This window comes from Aptenodytes patagonicus, chromosome Z, assembly GCF_965638725.1.
Source record: "Aptenodytes patagonicus chromosome Z, bAptPat1.pri.cur, whole genome shotgun sequence".
NCBI classification, from domain to species: domain Eukaryota; kingdom Metazoa; phylum Chordata; class Aves; order Sphenisciformes; family Spheniscidae; genus Aptenodytes; species Aptenodytes patagonicus.
The window spans coordinates 25507306-25528549 of record NC_134982.1 but is presented as its reverse complement, the minus strand read 5'-3'; the positions used below and the strand labels follow the sequence as shown (position 1 = coordinate 25528549).

Below are 21244 nucleotides of genomic sequence, written 5' to 3'. Positions count from 1 at the left end.
TCCTATCTGTAGTACTTGCCAAATAACTTTTAGGGCACCTCCAAGCATATATAAAAAAGTCCCACCCAGAAAATGAAGACCTGCTATTCAATGCCTATGTAATCTTCCACTGAAGAATTCAAACAGTCATTAAGCAATGAAGAGCGATACTGTTATCACTGCTGAGACATGGGAATTCTGAGATCCACATATGATCTGAGCATTAAGGGAAAGACAGCACTAATCTGCTAAAACTGCTGAGGATCTCAGCAGGCCTGAGTATATTAGTATATATTAGTAGGCCCCATCCTTGTTGGGCTCCTTCACAGTTAGAGCAAAAAGCTTCTAGTTTAGACACAGATGGACTCCAAATGGTTTGCATCTTCGACACAGAAATGCTGATATGCCTAACAGAATAAGCTAAAAGCCATTTTCTTAGAAGCTTATAATTTATGGAGTCACTAATACAGATAACTTCTCTGGGAAACTAAGATTTTGGGAGTCTACAACTTGAGCTGGTTGTCCCTGCCAGGGTCAACCTATGCTGCAGAGGTCCTAAGGCTATCCTGTTCTTCAGGGGCCCAGTAACTAAGAATTCATGAGGGTAATAAAAGCTAAACAGGACAGCTGGTAGCTAAAACACCCTGGGAAGCTTAGTATTACTTTAATCATATACATAGTTAATTATATACCCCACATAGCCAAAGATGCACATTTTATCATAATTACGTGCTGGGGATCAGAGATAAGACCACCTGAAATTTGTGAGGTGCATTTTTATCTCGGGACTTTTAACTGATTTTATGAAAACGAAAAATAATTGAATATTCACATAGGGTATCTAAACCGGACTTTTCTACATAACAGTAAGTGACTATTACAAGTGAAATTCTGCACAACACTTACAGTAATCATTAAGAGCAAATTAACCACACAGATAATTTTCTGTTGGGACAGTTAAAGATTTAAGGAGTAACGCTCATTTGTAATCACTATCCAAAACACAACATTTGTAAAGTGTAAGAATGAAAATGTCACTTCAAAAAACAAACAGAACTTTGAAGTGTTAGAGAAGCTAAAAACATTCAAAAATTCTGAATATGAAGTCAACAAACAGTGAAAAATATCTGCACTGAGAATGAACAAATCTTTAAAAAAAAAAAAAAAGGACCTAAGCTAACATGATACAGGCCAAACTCAAAACTGGAGTGGATTTCCCTAGCAAAAGTCACAGTTTCGTGAACGTGGGGGTTTTATAATAGAAGTGTAGATGAAACCTTTATTGTGTGGGTGAGAACCAAGCAAGCTAGAATAATATACTTTGACAGCCTTCTCAACTGAAATTATTTTCATAAATAGCAAATTAAAATGAGCCATTTTTAAACAGAACTTTTGCAAAATAACCATTATCTGAGAAATACATATTCTTTGCAAGCAGTAGGTAGTAATGGAATGGAACCAAGAGTCAGCTTTCAAAACAGGGAGCTATGGAACCATTTTGCAATGCCTGAAGAGATTTTTAAAACTCATCTAAATACCATTAAACATCTGCCCTTTTTCTTTCATTGATTTAAACCATTTTTGAAGACTCATGATTCAAAAAGGTAAAGATGGTAATTTAAAAATGATGGGGAAAAAATTTCTCTTTGGGGAACTCTTCAGAAATGCAGCCACCAGTCTCTCCTAAGTGATGAATCTGTTTTGGTATTGCTTTCAGTACAGTATAAATTTATCTAGCATTATCTCCAAGTAATGCATGCATCATTTCACTCAAAGAAAGGACACTACAGCTATGGCAGCAAACAAAGGAGGTAAGCAGAGAAAGGTCTAAAGAGGTAAGTTGCTTTTCTCTGCAGAGGAAGTAAAATCCTTTGCATGAACATTTATGAACATTGCAAACATAATTTAACAGCTTAGTTGAAAATACAATTCTGTATTTCAGGAAAAGTGGTGTTACTAAGGTGGGTTTTGTTTGTTTTGAAAGATTTGGTTCTTCTGCTATTTAAATATTTTTAAATATTTTCCATTTTTGCATACGAGGAAATTAAAGCTCTCTCAGGAGGATGATCTTTACGTAATTTTTTTTTAATAGCAATGGATATAGTGTTTCCAAATAATTCTCTTTGTAAATGATTAATTCCAGGGTATAAACCCATAGTGCCATTCTTTTAGTTTTGCTTACGAAATGTCATTGTATGTAGAGGCACCAATTTAAAACCAAAACCAGATCATTTAAGAAGTCATTGCACAGTGATTTATACTGCTTACAAATACCACTTTTTGTAGGGAGGCAGGAGAGCATTAATACGAATCAGATGGCCTGAATTATTTGATCACAAATCTACATACACATTAACCTTTAAAATGATACACAAAATAATTCAATTGCCCAAATCTCCAATTGAACCAAAGATCAGTAATCTATACATCATACACCCCTCAGTATTTACTGACAAACCACATATCCCAATTTTTTCCCCTCAGAAAAAAAACACATTTCAATTATCCTGGAATGCTTCATAGTTTATGTTCTATTCATTAATATTCAATTTATGAAATGTAATTTTGTGTCCTAGATGAAGTACACTCACATAAAATAAATATTTAGTCTAAGAAAATAGTATCCCTTATTTGTATATAGCATTTGTCGCTAGACCTCTCTCACAATGAACTGTTTAAAAAAATTCAAAGATACTATTAAACTTAGGTAGCGTCAGATTCTTGACTCATGCTGAGGAACACTTTATCCAAGTGGCCAGAAAGAGTCAATCAGTAAGATAAGGTTCAAGTGGCAGAACCAGGGTCAATAATACTAAACCCTCAACCCACACTCCAAATTAAACCTTGCATACTTCATCAATGAAGAATTTGTGACTTATCAGTCTAGGCCAGACCAACAGCTCTCCAAATCCAGCAGACACCTCTTTATCTTGCAGAGAATTAAGCTGCTACTTGATCTTTTCCAGTACCACATGGAAAACAGTATTTATATATATTTTCTCAATTTGTCTGGCATCCTTGCTGCACTCCAAATCCAAGCAAAAAGCGTCAAAGCTGCTTTAATCTATATCTCAGATAAAAATAATACTAAATTTGGATGAGGAAGTTCTTCTGTGAATATAGGAAGCAGACTAATAATAGGCTTGACTGTCTTTAAATCCGTTAACATAACATGAATATCATCTATAACAATATCCAATCTAATTGAATTAGATCTAACCAAATTCCTGACAACATCTGGCAGTGCTGAATTTCACAAGCTGCTGAAGTTGAACAAAAAAGAGTTTTCTTTTAACACACAATATACTACTCCTTTGATTTAAGGAAATGTGATCTTGCATCACGGAACTGGTTAAAAAAGAAGTTTATCCTAGTTTTTTGGTGTTATTTCATGTTATCAAGTCCTCTCCTAGAGATCCCCCTTGTCCTGGGTCATAACACAGAAGACAAGCTACACGGCGCTAGCTAGACTCATTTTCCATGATGGCATTTCTACCAGTTACTTCCAAATTTCAAGACTAGCACTGAACACAATGAACCAATTTCCATTTGTCACCAGTGATAGAACCTGATCTCAGGATGGAAGAGAAAATGGTCTGGCTAGGAAACAGAAGTAGTTTTAGTTTTCCCAACACTGTCCTTAAAAGAAGAATCAGGCAAACAAAAATTCTGCAATGACAATACCTCCATTGGAACCCAAGTTCTCCCTACAAAAGCCCTCAACATGGACACATAAATTACCCAGAAAAAGAAATCTTTGCAGTTTTAATAGGAACGGGAGATATTCTTCTCAGGGACTCTAAGATGTGGGTGCCTGTGGGGCACTGAAGGGCAAATAATAGCTCAGCCCAGTTTCATTTATACCTATGATTGGATAACAATATCAAATAATACCAGTAAATTTCAGCTACAGCTGAAATAAGAAAGTTGCATTGCCAGGCTGGAAGAAGATGAAGAGTGTCATTGACGCAGTGTATTTGTGAATGATATTCACATGAGAAAACTCTCAGATGGCCTTTTTAATGCCTTTGAACTTGTGAGAGAACTGTGAGGGTTAGCAAATGCTTGTTCTGCAACCATCTTTACTTTGACCCTTTTCAGTTACGCACAGATTATCAGATTGATTAAACACATTGAGAAGAAAGAAATCTAGGAGCCTGTAGCGGACCAGGAGATGCACTTACCTTCCAGAGGATCTTTATTTAAGCCCAGCTGGCTAATAATATATCGAGGGATGTCTGTTTTAATGCCTTGCCCCTCTTTAGCATGGCCTTCGGCTGCTTCCAAAAGATAGTAAAACTCTTCAGGATCAAATTCCTGGACGAAAAATAACCACCATCATTCTCTCTGTAGAAACTGAAGTCTTAAAGCCTAACATAAAAACTTCCTTTGCTTCTTCTATTGCAAATATTTGACATTTCCCTTATTAAAAACAATACTTCTTTATTCTATTACTAGTAGTCTGTTACTCTATTATGATTCTTATACAATGTAACATGCTGTAAGCAATGAAATTTCATACCAATATTTCAGAGCACTACTTTATAAAAATAGTAAGTTCTTTGCCCTCAGAACTTCCCATAATATTCAGTTCAATGACCTATAAGCAGCAGAGATAAGATTTCACATACGGAAGACTATCTCCTTGCAGCCACTTGCATATAAAAATCCACTACTGAAATAGAAGAAACTACGTAAATATACTGCTCTCCATTTTTACTTCTAAATTAAATTTTGAAGTATTTTTAATCAATATATATGCACTATGTTTTATGGAAAATACAATTACATGAATCACTAACTTTAGAACGAACCCAAAATCCTAAGTTGTTGAAATCAACTTCATTGATCCAATTGTTCCAAATCTAGAAATGAAGCATCCTCCTTTGGGAACCAACTATATTACAACTATCATTTATACCATGCCTAAAAGGCAAGCCTCAAAAGAGGAACAAAAAACATAGAAACTCAAAACCCTGCCTATCCCCCAAGTCCTTTGGAAATACATTTATTTTACTACCTTCATAGATGATAAAAATAGGAAAGCATTGAAAGGAACAAGGAAGTTTATTAAAAGGTTTGATTTTTTTTTTAAATAGACTTTCTCTATCTACCTGTATGAATTCATACCAAAATATGTCTCACATAGCCATCACATTCTTCAAGATGTTCATGCCAACCACAGATCACAACAGGTGCAATGCTTAATAGGGTGAGAGCCAGTCAGAGTCATGAAACATTGATGTAACAGAACAGACTTTTTGCTGGAGTAAGTCAGTTTTGCCAAAAATATCTGCGGAAGCCAGCCAGACTGCTGAGCTAGTTAGCTTCCCTGCTGGTCGTTTCGTGGCCTGCATAACTCCACAGGGCTTTAGTCTGCATGCTGGGTCACAAGGCTCTTGTCCTAGCTCCTCAGGCTACCCAGGACTTGGGAACTCAACGTCCCAACCTGGAAGATAGCTTGAGAAATTAGGTATCACGTTTCATTTTGGAAGCATCCAAACTGCTGTGGCTACCAGTAGGAGTTGCAGCGCGTCTAAAATGAAACGTCTTTGGGATTTTCAGTCTTGTGGAAACAATCTTAGTTTTTTATTTGTCATGAAACAATTTTCACCACCTCCAGCCTACTCCAAAGGATTTACCACAAACCCATAAACTGCCCAAACTCTCTTATTTAGCTCAAAGTCTCAGGATGCTGCTAAACTGCCTGAAAATCTGAATAGAGTAACTAAGCATTACATGCTGTTTTAGCCTTACTCTCCTCATCTGACATGCTGCCTCCAGCTGTATCTCTTATATGTTACTCCTTGGCACTGAAGAACACAACAACATGATGATATGTGCCAAGACATCCTATCTACCTTCATCATGAAAACATCATCATCTCCTTACCTGCTGCAGTGGCAGATATACAGCTTCTCCGCTTGCTAGTAAGTCAAGGTAATTTCAAAACAGATACTTTTAATCATATGAATATGTGTGTGTGTGTGTATATATATCTATCTAAATACACACACACACACGCATATATACATACACATGTGCAAATAATTAGAAGCCACAAATTTATTTTCTGATGTGTACTTCCAACTCTGTGTTTCATTTTCCATGTACAAATGGAGAAAAATCTTTCGATATTTGGCAGTAGCTCTTGGCACATATGAAACTGCAAAAGCTTTGTTCATATGATTATCAAATGAATAAAAATAGGAATTCACATACCATGAACACCTGAGCCAAGATCACCATCAGAAAACTGACAGCATTACTGCACAGTATCTGAAACTTCTCATGACAGAACTGCTGGATTTATTTCCTACAATGCTATGACCTTTCTTACAGAGGCTGAAGTTTTCCATACCTACTATCTATTTCAGACAGACATTCTAAAATATCAGCCAATATTATTCAAAAATTTCCAGAGGGACGCTATGGAAAAACAACAATATTGTTTCTGTAAGATTACATGATTCCAGTGATGTTTACGGAGTAGGCTTAACACCTTCTTGCATGAGAAATGTATTGTTTTGTGACAGTATGCCTAAATTTGTTCAAGCTACCTGCCTCCGTAGAAATGTACTGTGCAGAATTGTTACATTCTAGCTTAAATCTCCTAAAGATCCTGTCTGAAGTAAGAGCACTCTAAGGAAGCTGTGCTGGCTTACTCTGCAATTGCTGCTCTGAAATTCTCAACTACGAGACACAGTCATCTCCTGGCCTCGCAACACTGTCCTTCCACTCGCATCAGCAGGCCCAGCAAAAGGAGGGATACAGGATGCACAACAGCTCTGCCTGGTGTGGTAAGGCAGCACAACTAGCCTAGGATAAAATCCCAGGGGCAGAAACTGGGAACTAAGCGAATGGAGATTTGGACTAGCTAGCTATAGAACTTAGCATTTAGGGAGAATGAACTAATGGGCAAATAGGTCACCAGGAGAGTACCTGAATTAAAAAGCTAAAAGACAATGATGACACTGTCTTTGTCAGGGGTAGGTGGGAGAGAGCCAGCAAGCATGGGAGCGAAGGACAAAGCATCATAAAGAAGCCTCGGTCTGTCAGCCCACAGGATGTATTTAAGGGCATTTCTGGATGTGTGATGATAGAGAAGGACACAGACCAGAGGGAAAACAAGACATTGTACGAGAAACTGGGTGAAGAGGTGGAGAAAGATTATGTGAACCCTTGGAATGGAGCAGCAAAGATCACACTAGATACAGAATGAGCATTTCAGGGTTCAGGGTGAAGGACTAATGCAAGTTTGGATTCAATGGCAGAGGCAGGACATGTTAAGGCATCCTCTTCTCTAAAGCCTATCTTTTTTTTTTTTTTAAACATCTCTTTCATGCTGACTCAGAGCACATACCTTATTTTAGATTCCTTCTGAACTGCAAATCATAAACAAACTGCAGCTGGGAACACTGAGACATGGTGTTTCCAAAACAAAACAGAGGCAGCTCTCAAAATGCTCATGGCTCAACAAGCCAGGTTGTGGATTAACTGTGCCACAGATGAAGAGACACAGCACAGAGCCAAAATCAGGTTGGAAAGACTTACTAGCTCAGATTCAGTGCCATGCAACTGCAGTTATGACACTTTCAGGCATAACTTGAGTCTAGCAGCAGGTTAGTGGCTCCCACATAAGCCTTGCCAGCCTCAAATAGCTGTATGCAGCATCAACACTATGACCCTGGTATTGGCAAGCAGAGTGGCTCAGCAAAGTCAGCTCGGGCTGCCTGCCAGGCCTGTTGGACTCAGGCTGGCTCTTACATGGTATTTGGGTGTCTATGCCGTCCTCCTGAGTACACTGTGTTCTGCGAGGGTTTATTAGTTCCACTGCACAACTGAAGCACACTGGCTCTGTGCGTAGGAGCAACTTCCTGCACCTGAGCCATCCCAGCTCCCACAGCATGGGCAGGCAAAGCAGAAACACGCCCACATGGCCTCGCACAAGCTAGCCTAGTCTGGTAACATCAGTGCTATGCTCACGCATAAATAAGTTAACTCTTCTGCTCCTTCTGGTCCCCAGAATAACTCCCGACTATCTGTATATCCAGATACCCTAATTCCTCTGCTGCTGTTCCCCCCGGATCAGGTACTGCAGAGCTGACCAAGCTGCTTAAAGCTCTGGCAGCTGTTGAGTGAAACAAAATTATGAAACACGTAAGAAGAAGAACAACAACAACAACGGGAAAACCACCAAGCAATTACAATTCCAAACAGTCTTCCCAAGGAATAGGAAAGCCTAACAAAACAACAGAAAAACCCAACTGGTTTTGAACTGCAGCTTCCTCAGTTGATGAAAGGGATTCTATAACATAGCATTTGCAATAGCAGGGAACCAAACACAACCGCAGGAGGTCCCTGCCAGTCCCATGTTCCTGAAATAAAAGCAGAAAGGATCCCACCAACGACGAAGCCCTACCCCATTGTTTGACATGTTTCAAAAAACGATTGTAAAGGTCCTTGAATACTAAGCCAGAAACCTTCCTACACTAGCAAGTGAAAAATCTACTTCTAGCAAGCACGACCTTACCAGGCATTCCAGTAAGCGAGCAGGACGAGCAATAACTATCAGGATTTTTCGGACAAGTTGCTTAATAAATGCCATTTCTCCACTCTCTGATCGCTCTTGAGCCTAAAAGATAAAAGTAAAGTGATAATAAAACAAACTCCATTCGATGCACTACTCAGGAAAGTATATATGACATTTGGGACACCTTTGAGGGCTTGAAGCATGTACTTGAGACAAACAGCACGTCAATGTCAAGATGCTAGCAGAAAAAACAAGGATTTGAGCAACACTGTAATTTCAAATTGAAGTAATCCCATTTGTACAATTCTAACACTGTAACAACAAAATAAAACTGCCTACAATGGACATAATACCTACTACTTTTTTTTTTTTAAACTTACACAGTAGTATTACCATCAGTTTTTCAAAAGGGACTACATTTCAATACAACACACATCACTCTACATGCACAGTTGTGTCTGAATTTGTTAATAATTTTAGGATGAAATGAAAACTGACCTAAGTAATAGTAATAAACATAAGCAACGTCCTTGCCAAATTGATACTGATTTCCTATGGTCACGTCATACTAAAACAACAATGAAATATGGATATAAAAAACCCCTATACTTGCAGAGAGGCTCCATATAAAGGTACATGTGGAAAGGAAGACAATGAAAAATGCCCCACCATCTGTCATGGACTAATCCAAACTGCACTGGAAAAGGGGGATGTCCTGACCATCTACAATACATCAATGACATCATCGTGTGGGGAAACAAGGCAAAAGAAGTGTTTGAGAAGGGAAAAAGAGTAATTCAGATTCTTCTGAAAGCTGGTTTTGCCATAAAGAAAAGCAATGTCAAGGGACCTGCACAGGAGATTCAATTCTTGGGAATAAAATAGCAGGATGGATGCTGTCATGTACCTATGGACGTGGTCAACAAGGTAACAACTATGTCTCCACCAGCTAACAAGAAGGAAACACAAGCTTTCCTAGGCCTTGTGGGGTTCTGGAGAATGCACAATCCAGGTTATAGTCAGCTTGTGAGCCCTCTCTATCGAGTAACCCAAAAGAAGAACTATTTTGAGTGCAGCCTTGAGCAACAACAAGCCTTTGAGCATATCAAACAGGAAACAGCTCATGCAGCAGCTCTTGGGCCTGTCCGGACAGGACAAGCTGTGCAAAATGTACTCTACCTTGCAGCCAGGAAGCATAGTCTTACCTGGAGCCTCCAGCAGAAAACAGCAGGAGAAACCAGAGGTCGACCATTAGGGTTTTGGAGCCAGGGGTATCAAGGATCAGAAGCCCACTACACCCTGACTGAAAAAGAGATACCAGCAGCATATGAGGGGGTTCGAGCTGCTTCAGAAGTTGTTGGTACAGAAGCGTATCTCCTCTTGGCACCGCGATTGCCCATGCTACACTGGATGTTCAAAGGAAACATCCCCTCTACACATCACGCAACCAGTGCTACATGGAGTAAGTGGGTAGCATTGATCATGCAACGAGCTCAGCTGGGGAAAACCAGCCACCCAAGAATCCTGGAAGAGATCATAGACTGGCCAGAAGGCAGAGATTTTGGAGCGCTGCCTGAGGAGGTGGCTCATGCCCAAGAGGCACCACCATATAATGAGTTATCAAAAGATGAAAGGCATTATGTTTTGTTTACTGATGGATCCTTTCGTGTGGTAGGAAACCATCAGAAGTGGAAAGCCACTGTATGAAGTCCCACATGACAAGTTGTTCAGGTCACTGAAGGAGAAGGTGAGTCAAGTCAGTTTGCAGAAATGAAAGCCATCCAACTAGCCCTAGAGACTGCTGAACGAGAGAAGTGGCCAGTACTCTATCTCTATACTGACTCCTGGATGGTGGTTAATGCTCTATGGGGGTGGCTACAGCAGTGGAAGACCAATTGGCAGCACAGGGGTAAACCCATCTGGGCTGCTGCATTGTGGCAGGACATTGCTGCCCAGGGGGAAAAACATGGCTCTACAGGTACGTCACATAGATGCTCACGTGCCCAAAAGCCACACCACTAAAGAACATCGAAACAATGAACATGTAGACAGGGCTGCCAAAATTGAAGTAGCTCAGGAGGATCTGGACTGGGAGCATAAGGGTGAGCTATTTGTAGCTCGATGGGCCCAAGAAACATCAGGATATCTAGGAAGAGACGCAACATAAAGATGAGCTCATGATCAAGGGGTGGACCTGACCATGGAAGCCATCACACAGGTCACTCGTGAATGTGAAACGTACTGCAAATTAAGTGAGCCACAAGAGTAAAATCTCCCTGGAAAAGAGGGCGGTGGCTGGGTTTTTGATACAGCGAGGCCTGGCAAATTTACTATATTGGACCACTGCCACGAACACGCCAAGGCAAGCGCTACATACTTACCATGGTGGAAGCAACTATTGGTTGGCTAGAAACATACCCTGTAAACCATGCCACTGCCTGAAACACCATCTTAGGCCTTGAAAGGCAAATTTTGTGGCCACATGGTACCCCAGAAAGAACTGAATCAGACAATGGGACTCATTTCCGAAATAACCTCATAAACTTCTGGGCAAAGAAATACGGCATTGAGTGGGTATATCACATCCCCTATCACCCACAAGCCTCTGGAAAGATTGAGAGATGTAATGGACTGTTAAAGACCATGTTGAAAGCGTTGGGCAATGGGGCGTGGAAGCATTGGGATACAAATTTAGCAGAAGCCACTTGGCTGGTTAACACCAGAAGATCTGCTAACTGTCCTGGTCCTGCCCAAACAAAATCCCTACATACTGTAGGAGGAGATAAGGTCCCCACAGTGCACACAGGAAAGTGGCTGGGCAAGGCGGTGTGGATTGCTCTTCCCATAGAAAAAGGCAAACCCATTTGTGGGATTGTCTTTGCTCAAGGATCTGGGTGTACTTGGTGGGTAATGCAGAAGGATGGGGAGACCCAGTGAGTGCCTCAAGGAGATTTAACCTTGGGGGAAAAATAATCTGTGATGTGAGTTGTATGTTGTAGGAAGTAATGTAGCAGGAATGACCTGAACCGACGAAGAGTGAGTTTTGCAAGGAACCAGATGAGTGCAACGATGACTCAAACCAAGCCAGTGTTGGTGCCCAACAATCAAACATACTGCTTCTCCTGTCCTGAGCACCCATCTTGACAGCTGGGGCGTAAGTCATAGCCTGTTTGTGAACTTCTGGAGGAGTGGAGGAAGCCCATGGAACGGAAGAGTAATATCTATCTGTTAAAGGACAGGGTATAGTGGTTAATGAGAATTTATAAATCTTTATGTTGGGTATAAAGATGGTTTAAGCACTTAGTTTAAGTTGTAAGTGTGGGTAAAAAGGGATTTCAGTGATGAGAATTAAATACAACAGAATGGTTAGAAGATATATATATATGTATGTATGTATTAAATTATGTGGGACCTGAGCATGACACAAATGATATGGAATAAGGGGTGGAGATTGTATTGGGTCTGCCTGAGATGGAGTTAATTTTCCCCATGGCAGCACTCATAGTGCTGTGCTTTGTATTGGTAGCTAGAAAGGTGTTGATAACGCACCAGCGTTTTGGCTACTGCCGAGCACTGCTTGCACAGCATCAAGGCTGTCTCTCCAACATTTCCCCCCCGTCACCAGTAGGCTGGGAGTGCGCAAGATCTTGGGAGGGGGCACAGCTGGGACAGCTAACCCAAACTGACCAAAGGGATACTCTATACCATATGACGTCTGCTCCGCAATAAAAGCTAAGAGAAAGGAGGAGGAAGGGGAAGCATTCATTATTACGACATTTGTCTTCCACAGCAACCCCTATGCATACTGAAGCCCTGCTTCCCGGGAAGTGGCTGGACATCGCCTGCTGATGGGAAGTAGAGAATAAATCCTTTGTTTTCCTTTGCTTCCACACACGGTCTTTACTTTTGCTTTATTAAACTGCCTTTATCTCAACCCACAAGTTTTTTTCAGTTGTCTTTTCTCCCCCTGAGTCCTGCTGAGGAGGGGAGTGATAGAGCATCTTGGTGGCACCTGGTGTCCAGCCAAGATCAACCTGCCACAGTTCTACAGAGATTACAACAAAGGGGGGGAAAATGCTATAAAAGAATACATACAGAAAAAATACTTCTAGAAGGTTTGATAACATTTGCACAATGGTCTCAACTGCATTTCAAATTTCTTTCCAATGTTCCCCTCTAAGAAGAAATTATATAATTTAAGGATGCTAATGAACGCAAAGAAATGGTATTATTCTCCTTCTGATTAAAATATACTAATAGCCATTCACTCAAATACCAAAGCATTTCTTTGATCTGAATAGTAGAAACTGTAGACTTAATTTTTTCATCATCTCTTGCTTATTCAAAACCACAAAGAGCATTAAGAAACTAACATTTAAATAGTGAGTAGTATGGACAAATAAGTACTTTTCATATAATATATATCTTGTATTTTTTGAAGCTAAAAAACACCTATGAAAATATGAAGCTACCTATTGCTCTTAATATAAGCACTCCGACTTTAAAAAACACCAGATATCTGACAAGAATTAATCTGTGAAGTTTAGAGAAGGAAAAAAGAAAAAGGCACAAATACCATCTAGCACTCTGCAATAAGTTTTGGAAGAACCTTAATTGGACACAAGCATTCGTGTTCTGCACACTGTCAACCAAGTCCAAAGAAAACTTTTGTAAACAGAACACCTGCCTATTTTAATCACCAGCAAAATTTAAAGCACCTTTGTACAGTTTTGTGAACACTCAGGTGAGTATGTGAACAAAAGACTCAATACATGTTACATTTAAGAGGGATGAAGCAGCAAAGCATTCAGGTCCACTTGACCTTGACCTTAGAATTATAAAAATGTTGGCTGAAGCAAGCTGCTCAAACCTCAAGGGAGTCTACCCCTGGTTATGCAAAGTAATCACAATGTGCCAAGTAGCAGTAGGAGATGTAGCTTTCTACTGAACGTCACAGCTGGGAATTGACAACAAATGAATCACATGAATCCAAAGCACAACTGAGTCCCCATAACTGAGTTGTGCAAAGAGAAAGTTTTCTTACTTTCATATTATGCTACTAACAGGTATTATGCAGTTGACTCAAAAGTTAAGTCTGAGTATTTTAAGGTATTATGTTTTTGCAGAACAGGAAAATTTTTATGTAATGAATAATTAGCATCATAGAACATGCCAAAAATGAGTGTTTCAGTGTTTTTTTAATAATGCACTGCTTTATATGCAGATTGGAAAATAACTTGCTAGAGTGGTTTTTTTTAGTGGGTTTTGGGTGGGGGGGATGTTAAGTGAATGAGTGAACATGTACTCTAAACTCTACTTACTGTGTAGCCATTTTAAGGGATATATTGTTAACAGTGATTAACAGCGTTAACAGTGGTTCAGCGAATCTTAGCGCAGACATGTTTCCTTAACACGTGTTTCCATAACATAATTCACAGTCAGATATCTCCAGTCAACTGGCCAACTCTGCCTGCACTTTGGCATCGTAAAAATGTGAGCATTTCACAAGAAGGTCACTAGTTCAAACTTCCTTTTGACTAGTAAGCAAGCTCTTTGTATTTTCTCTGTTTAAAAAATAGTGTTTCAATAATCCAGAAATAAATCACTGATGTCTTAAGTTTTGCATTGCTTTATGAAGAGAAAAAGTTCAAAATACAGTAGTTGCAGAAAACCTATTTACTGAATAGAAGTTAGCAAAAAAGCAGCACAGGAAAAAAAAAAGTCAACCAAAACCTTTAGCAACTGCTTGTGCATTCAAAAGAAAGCAGAAGAAAAGACATAAATTAAGACAGGCATGGTACCTTAACATTGCAGTTAGAAAATTTCAAGTCAGTATCAAATCTGCTGGTCTATCACATTAACTTTGGCTCATAATGTGCTATCAAATCCCACACAAACAAATGAGTACATTACATGCTGTACTCATTGTTTTAAAAAATGATACATTCATAAACTGCATATGTCATAGCGCATTTATTTTGTCAAGTTCCAAGTTCTTCTTAATTCATTTAGTTGATTATTCTATGGAAGTTTCAACACTTTTAGAAATGACATTATTTCTGTTAATAAACAGTTTAACTATTAAAGGAATATTAAAAATATTTAAATAATTAAACCTCTAGCTAATGGAAAGCTAAGGGTTGCTGTCTACTTTCTCAACACAGCAGGCAATTAGTAGGGTCATAAAGTGGAAAGTGTTTATGTTTCCTCATTTATCCACAGTAAATGGAATAGCAAGCCTCCTCATTTACGGCTTAAGCACACACTCCTGTAAGCAATTTGTAACTTGCATGGCATGACAAAATGCTGTTTCTGAAATCTTTACAACCCATCTATTCAAGACTAGTACACTAGGATGCTTACAGTCCTTGTAGTGGTCATTATGTAGACTAAAACTGCTACGAATACCACTTTGACAATTACTTGAGTGAACAATCATGATTATTTCAAGACAACAACTCTTACGCAAACAGATTTAAACAATTTTTCAAGCAAACATAGCAGTAGTCTCATGGCTCATACCTCCTGTAGCAATTTGTCTAATTTCTGCTGTAATTCAAGGAAGTATCGTGACGTGATGAGACCCTGGTTGGATTTATCCAAACAATCTCGAGCCAGTTCTGTGATCTGATGGTGGGTAAAACTGAGCACTCCATCTGCCAGGGGAAGGACATTCTCTGGAGAATGATTTGTTATAATGTCCCGAAGCTTCTCTTCCATCTGAGCTGTGGCCTATAGACAAACAGATACACAATACGCTAAATCAGCTTTACATGAAACTAACAGCCTCAAAGTTTATTTCTGATTCTGTGACACTTCCTGCCTAAGAAGTTACCTAGCCAGAATGCGTGGAATGACGAATGCAAAAAAGCAAGGAAACAGAAACGCAAAGTGAAAGATGATGTTTCCCCACATTACCAGTCCAGAAAAGCAACAGCCTTACTGTTCCATTATGGAGATCCTCTGCTTTGTCTGCCACTGGTGATTAACTGTGCACCAATCTTGTGATGATCACTAAACAGAACTAAAGGAACGCCCATGACTGTAAAACTTTAAGTCCAAGTCAAAATAATGAAAAAAACCAAACCAAAAAACTCATGGGGGTCTACTTTGTTCTGCTAAAACTGCAGATACTACAGACCAGAATATCTTTCTTCCTTCCTTTCATACAGGTTATACCACAAAAATATTTCACTGGGCAGCGTTTGAATGAACATTGACTGATTAAAAGAACCACAGGCTCCAAGGTCCTGCCCAATGTGTCTGCAGGTTGCTAGAAGTGTCTGTTTTACAGAACCAACTGTCTGGTTCTCACAAAATTGTAGATGCTTAAAAAACACCTTAAAGGTATTTTTATTATTAAAAAGTAATCCCACACCTCTTAGTTCATATCTCAAACACTGAAATGAGCAGGTCGTTTCACTCATTGCTGCTCAATCGCTCTGCAAATCCTAACAAATCTCTCTTCATATTTCTATGAAGAAATATGAAGAAATTTCTATATTTTTTAGGCACTTTTTGGAACAGTATCAGCTTTACCTTATTGTATTTTCCAGGGGTCATCAAAATCCTAGGAGCAACCAAGAGCTCAGTGCTCCAAGCTACATGCCTGCCCCTAGGAACTCATTTGTGTCTCAGACCTCTGGACACGACAGCAACATGTCCTCATTTGGTATCTCAGTCAAACCCCCACAACTGTGTACTTATCTTCACAATTGAAATAAGTATATAACGAGTGTTTGGGAAAAGGAATAAATGCCACAGTATATCAGCAGATGCTGTACAAGACTTAGCAACAGAAACTATTTTTGGTTTACTAATTCAGTATACATTTGCCCCAAGTACACACCACCTATTGAAATCAAATGTACCATCGGTTTCCAATCAGCAGAATATATTACCAACATGATTCATTTCAAAACCAGTTCAGCAGCTTTGCCAAATGAATGTCCGGTTCTCAGCAGGGTTTTCTTTATCGTGATTTTATCCTTCTAATAAGAACTTGGTGATGCTTTATGAGAGCCATTACAGGGTTGGATCACTAGTTCCCGTAACAAAAACATCACTTACTTAAAACCTGCATAGCCTATCAATTTAGATACTGGGTATCTTAAATATAATACATTACCTTTGGGAACCTTTCTTTATAGACATGGTTCATCATAATTATTTCATTGTCACAGCAGGCAGGAGAACGTCCAGGGCTGCAAGAAAGGCAAATTACCCCTTTAAACTTGTCTCAGCATGAACTACAATTAGTTACTATATTTTTGTACAGTTTATTTGCAACAAAAAGTCAACACAGGCTTTGTTGGAAAGGCATATTCTCTCATCAGGGGTACACTTGGTTCCTTTCTGCTATTTCGGACCAGGCCCTAAAGATTATTTCATGTGCTTGACTGCTAACTATGTTATTTTCTTAGTTTGTAATGACACTTCAGGATACAGGCAGTTTTGCAACACTTGTGAACATCACCTTTTTCTCAGAAGGGCAAAAGAGATATATTTAACTGTTAATTATGGCTATACCTGCCCCTTTGAAGGTTACATACAATCAAAATAGGAATACCTGACCAAGAACTCTGTTAGCTGCAAGTGAAAAAGTTGAGAAGAATGAGCCTTTTTTTCCTTTTTTTTTTTTTAACAGATCATTAAAAAAAAATCAAACCAAACTATTTTCAATCTGACCAGCAGATAAAGGCAGCAACTTCCTCCAAATAATGCCATACATATGCGTAAGTTCCACCAATGCTGGGGCATTGTGCCTGTAAGAAAAGCACAAGACTGGCAGGAAAACAATCCATTAGAGGTACCATGGCCTCGGCTAACCTACAAAACTGCTTTTTGCTATCATGAGCCTCATTGTCTGTTATAAATTCCTTTGAAAAATCTCCATCTGATTTTCCTGGGTTGGTGACACTGGCCCATTCAGCCTGGTCTAAAAGATGTGGAGTAGGAAAAAGACCCCACTCTAAGAGTGACTTTATCATAACATGTACATAGGGGTTTCTTGCACGAGCAGAAGAACTGGGTTTTAGTTTTCTAAAAGGGCAAAAATGAACACTAAAATTTGTCTCAAGATATCACAATGGTGGGTCCTTTAACTGATATGGACAATCTGTTATGGACATCCACAGGCAAATCCACTGAGGACAGGGCAGGCACTACTTTCATCACAACACTTCTGCAGCATAATCCCCTTTCTGAAAATGCTTGGCTCTTGTTTTTTCCCTGGAGCATTTGTACACATTCTGTGAGTTCAAATGGAAGACTTAAATTTAAGTGTCAAAAGCATAACAGAAACTGAAAAAAATTAAAGATGTGGCAATAAATACAATACAGTTTCAATCTGTAATCTTCTAATGAAGAAACAGGAATGTTTTCTTAGTAATCATTGTGCAGTTTCATGTAGGTAGCAACTACATTTGTCACAAGTCTGCACAAATTTTAAAATAAAATAATAAAAAAGCAGACTTAAAATATATTGCACTAAAAAACTCAATCCTTAAGATTTGTATACCTGTGAAGCTATTTTTAAACTTTTCAAAGGATCAATACGACAATTAGAAATATAGTACTTCCTTTTCTTTTCCCCTTCCAATTCTTGAAAACTTACCCATAAAATTCACCTGCATTTTCCAAACCTAAACTATTCTGACAGTTTAAAACTCATCTTGGATAAAACACACCTTACACAAACAGCCACTGCAAATGAAATGCAGAGGCCTAGTCTTTGGGAAACAAGAAACTGAAGTTCATCTTGGTTAAAGAAAATGAATGAGCACATACCCCCCCCCCCGCCCACCCATTTGTTCTTTATCACGTTTCTTTCCAGATCGTCCTAGGATATAAATAAATTTTGAATTAGTTTTGCAAATAAAGACCTTATTCTGTGAACAGTTTGAACTCTGGAAGAGAACCAATGCTACAGTCAGATCAATAACGACTAGCTCATCAAGACAGTTCATGTGGGTTGGTTGCCTTCATTAAGACCTAGCTTACAATGTTAACCACTGAAGAAAGCCATGATCAAAACCAGGAGGAAGAATTTAAAAGGACTAATCATGATTCAGCCTCAGATGCGTACTTCTTATATTATACTTCAGCAATTTCAAAAATAGTGAATGCCCCCAATGTACAAAACCATGAAGCTCCAGAATATGTGAATTTAGATCCAACCCCTATTTCCAGATAGACAAACTCACCTGAGACTTCGGGACCGAGGGCGCATTGCAGTGGTCCTGCACCTGTTATCACTGGCAATGCTCTCAGTGGTACAGAAATGTTTAGACAAAAAATGTAGTTCATCAGGTGTCGGTTGGTATGGTAACTGGTGTAGCTTCTCCTGGGATGAGCAGGATGACTACAAGAGCAGAACAGAACACAAGCTTCTATCAGAGTGAAAAAACATTTTCAAGACCATATTCAGTGCTCATGAATAAAGCCATTTAATTTAAAAATTATAGTTAGTTTCCCACACCTGACTGCCAATTTAAAGAATAATTAATTAGTCTCAACTTAATGAGCTAAATATAGAGTAAGTATAAAAAAAAAAAAACACAACCTACTTCAGTACCAGAAGTTGCATTTCAAAAGTTCAAATTTCCTCTAAGGCAAAGATGACATCTAATGTCAGTAACTCACACCAATACGTAAGAATAGTTAAAATGGGGTCTGCTGAAAATTAATTATCCGAGTAGGGCAGTGTAAGTATGATAACCATAGAGTACAACTTATTGCCACAACACAAATTGTAAATCTACATGATGAGGGTACTTCATCATCCATATTTAAGACATTATTGGTGTTTTTTTTAAAATAAAATTAAATATAATCTAAATTCTTGCTGAAAAAATTCATGTGCTATTTTCTTATAAACCCCTGTACATTCAAAATGAAGTGGAAGAACTTAATACATTTATCAAGACAGGTTCTATGGCTGACAAAAGTGAAAGGGATTACACTCAAACCATCCACTTAGTATAGAATTGGAAGATACAGACAGGTATGAAATTGGAAGTGCTACCACAATAACTAGCCTTGCAAAATTGCATGTATAAAGCCGCACTACATAAAGCAGTGCAGATGATCATACTATCATATTTTACTGTCTTTTATACAGCATAGCTAGCTACCTGAGCCACACTAAATGTTTGGAGGTAGAACTTTGAAACTATTTCTTTGAAACTGGATTTGATGTCCTTGTAAAGAACATGTACATAATTCAATGTATTAATAACCAGCCTCGCTAATCTGGACTGATGAGTGTAGACAGGGAAATGCTCTACTGTTTCTGGTACCAAAACTAGATTCCAAGATAGCTTGTTCACAAATATCCATGTATGACTGCACAAAGCTGCTTGGTACCATGTAGACATTCCCTTTATTTTACCTGCGAAGGGGAAGAAGTCCAAAAACTTGTACATCTTTCTGGAGCTCTTCAGTCTCTAGCTGGCTTTTTCACAAAAATGAGCTGCTTCTATATGTCAATCTTCATGTGCATATTATTGTTCTTATCTGTCTTCCCATATAGGACACCAAGGCCCCTGCTTGGCTGGTCTTTTATTGAAGGCCAACACAGTAAGAGCTTCTTTGCTATATCATCCCTAGTGAGTGAAATAAATAAACTTTCGTACTGTACAAACATTGCCCTACATTGCTAACGTCAGCAGGTAATATCCAGGCTGGCAAGCACAGAAACTAGACAGTCTTCATAATTTCCTGGCAACTTGTGTGTAAAGGCTGAATATATCCTAATTCCTAGGAACTCGAGAAAGGATTACTTATCACACCAGATCTCATGAAGTCATCTCTTAAAAGCAAAAAAGAAGAAAACCCACTGCTGGGAAAGGTTAACTTGCGCAGGACTGGTCTACGTGGGAAGGCTGCATCACATCAGAACAAGTTGAAGTTAGCAAGATTGCATTACCTTGCTTTTCTGCAGGCTAAGAAGCATGCACACCAAGAATTTACCACAGTTCACGATAGGTAGTAACTTGTCAAGTAACAGTAACTCATTTATGAAATTCAGCCTTAACACATTACCATGCATAATTTAGCACAGAGTATAGTTAAGTTCCTTCTTACCTCACACTATGGCAGCTAGTTGCAGTTAACCTCACGGCGTATTTCCTACAGCCAGACTCCATAAGATAAAAGATACTCTAGCACAGGGAAATTTCGTAATACAGACTGCCACAGATGGCTATTTCTACAAAATCAATCTCTACCTCTTTGGCTTCAAGGGATTCTGGGAAGATCAGGAGGACAATAACCTGTATCACATTCTTCCTCATATAAGGTCTCACAGAGTCTAGATCCAACAGGATTAAAGGGAGAATCTTGCTTTCGCTAACAACTCTCAGTTGCATCAGGACCATTGCAGGCACAGAGTGCGTTTTCTTGGCGGTCTGAATTCTGATCTCGGTACAAATCCAAATTCTCATAGCAAAACTCTTTAAAAAATTAGCTCTCCTGGCATTCTAGAAAAGCTGCTCCAAAAATCACGTAAGATTTAATGTATTTTTAATATGCACAACCACAGTGCATCATGGCAACACAAATTGTTCTTCCAACACAGAAATATGCAACCAATACCAGCTAATGTAACCCCAAAGTCTCTTTCCTCACTTCCTTACCCTATTTCCCCATCCAAATAAGCTTCCAAGAAAATAATCTACTGGTAGAAATATGCAACTGAGTATTCTCTCACTTTATCATTTTTATAGGTTT

General features: G+C 38.9%; 1 protein-coding gene across 9 annotated transcripts in view; it reads right to left on the bottom strand.

Moving 5' to 3' along the window:
• The window catches only part of MAST4 (microtubule associated serine/threonine kinase family member 4), a 313910-nt gene that overhangs the window by 42591 nt on the left and 250075 nt on the right, over positions 1-21244 (bottom strand). For all 9 annotated transcript variants that reach the window (XM_076361644.1, XM_076361652.1, XM_076361645.1 and 6 more), the window contains 5 exons: positions 18718-18875; positions 16641-16716; positions 15035-15244; positions 8513-8614; positions 4164-4296 (listed from right to left, as the gene is read on the bottom strand). In XM_076361644.1, coding sequence (XP_076217759.1) covers positions 4164-4296; positions 8513-8614; positions 15035-15244; positions 16641-16716; positions 18718-18875 — 679 coding nt within the window. The remainder of the gene's footprint in view (positions 1-4163; positions 4297-8512; positions 8615-15034; positions 15245-16640; positions 16717-18717; positions 18876-21244) is intronic.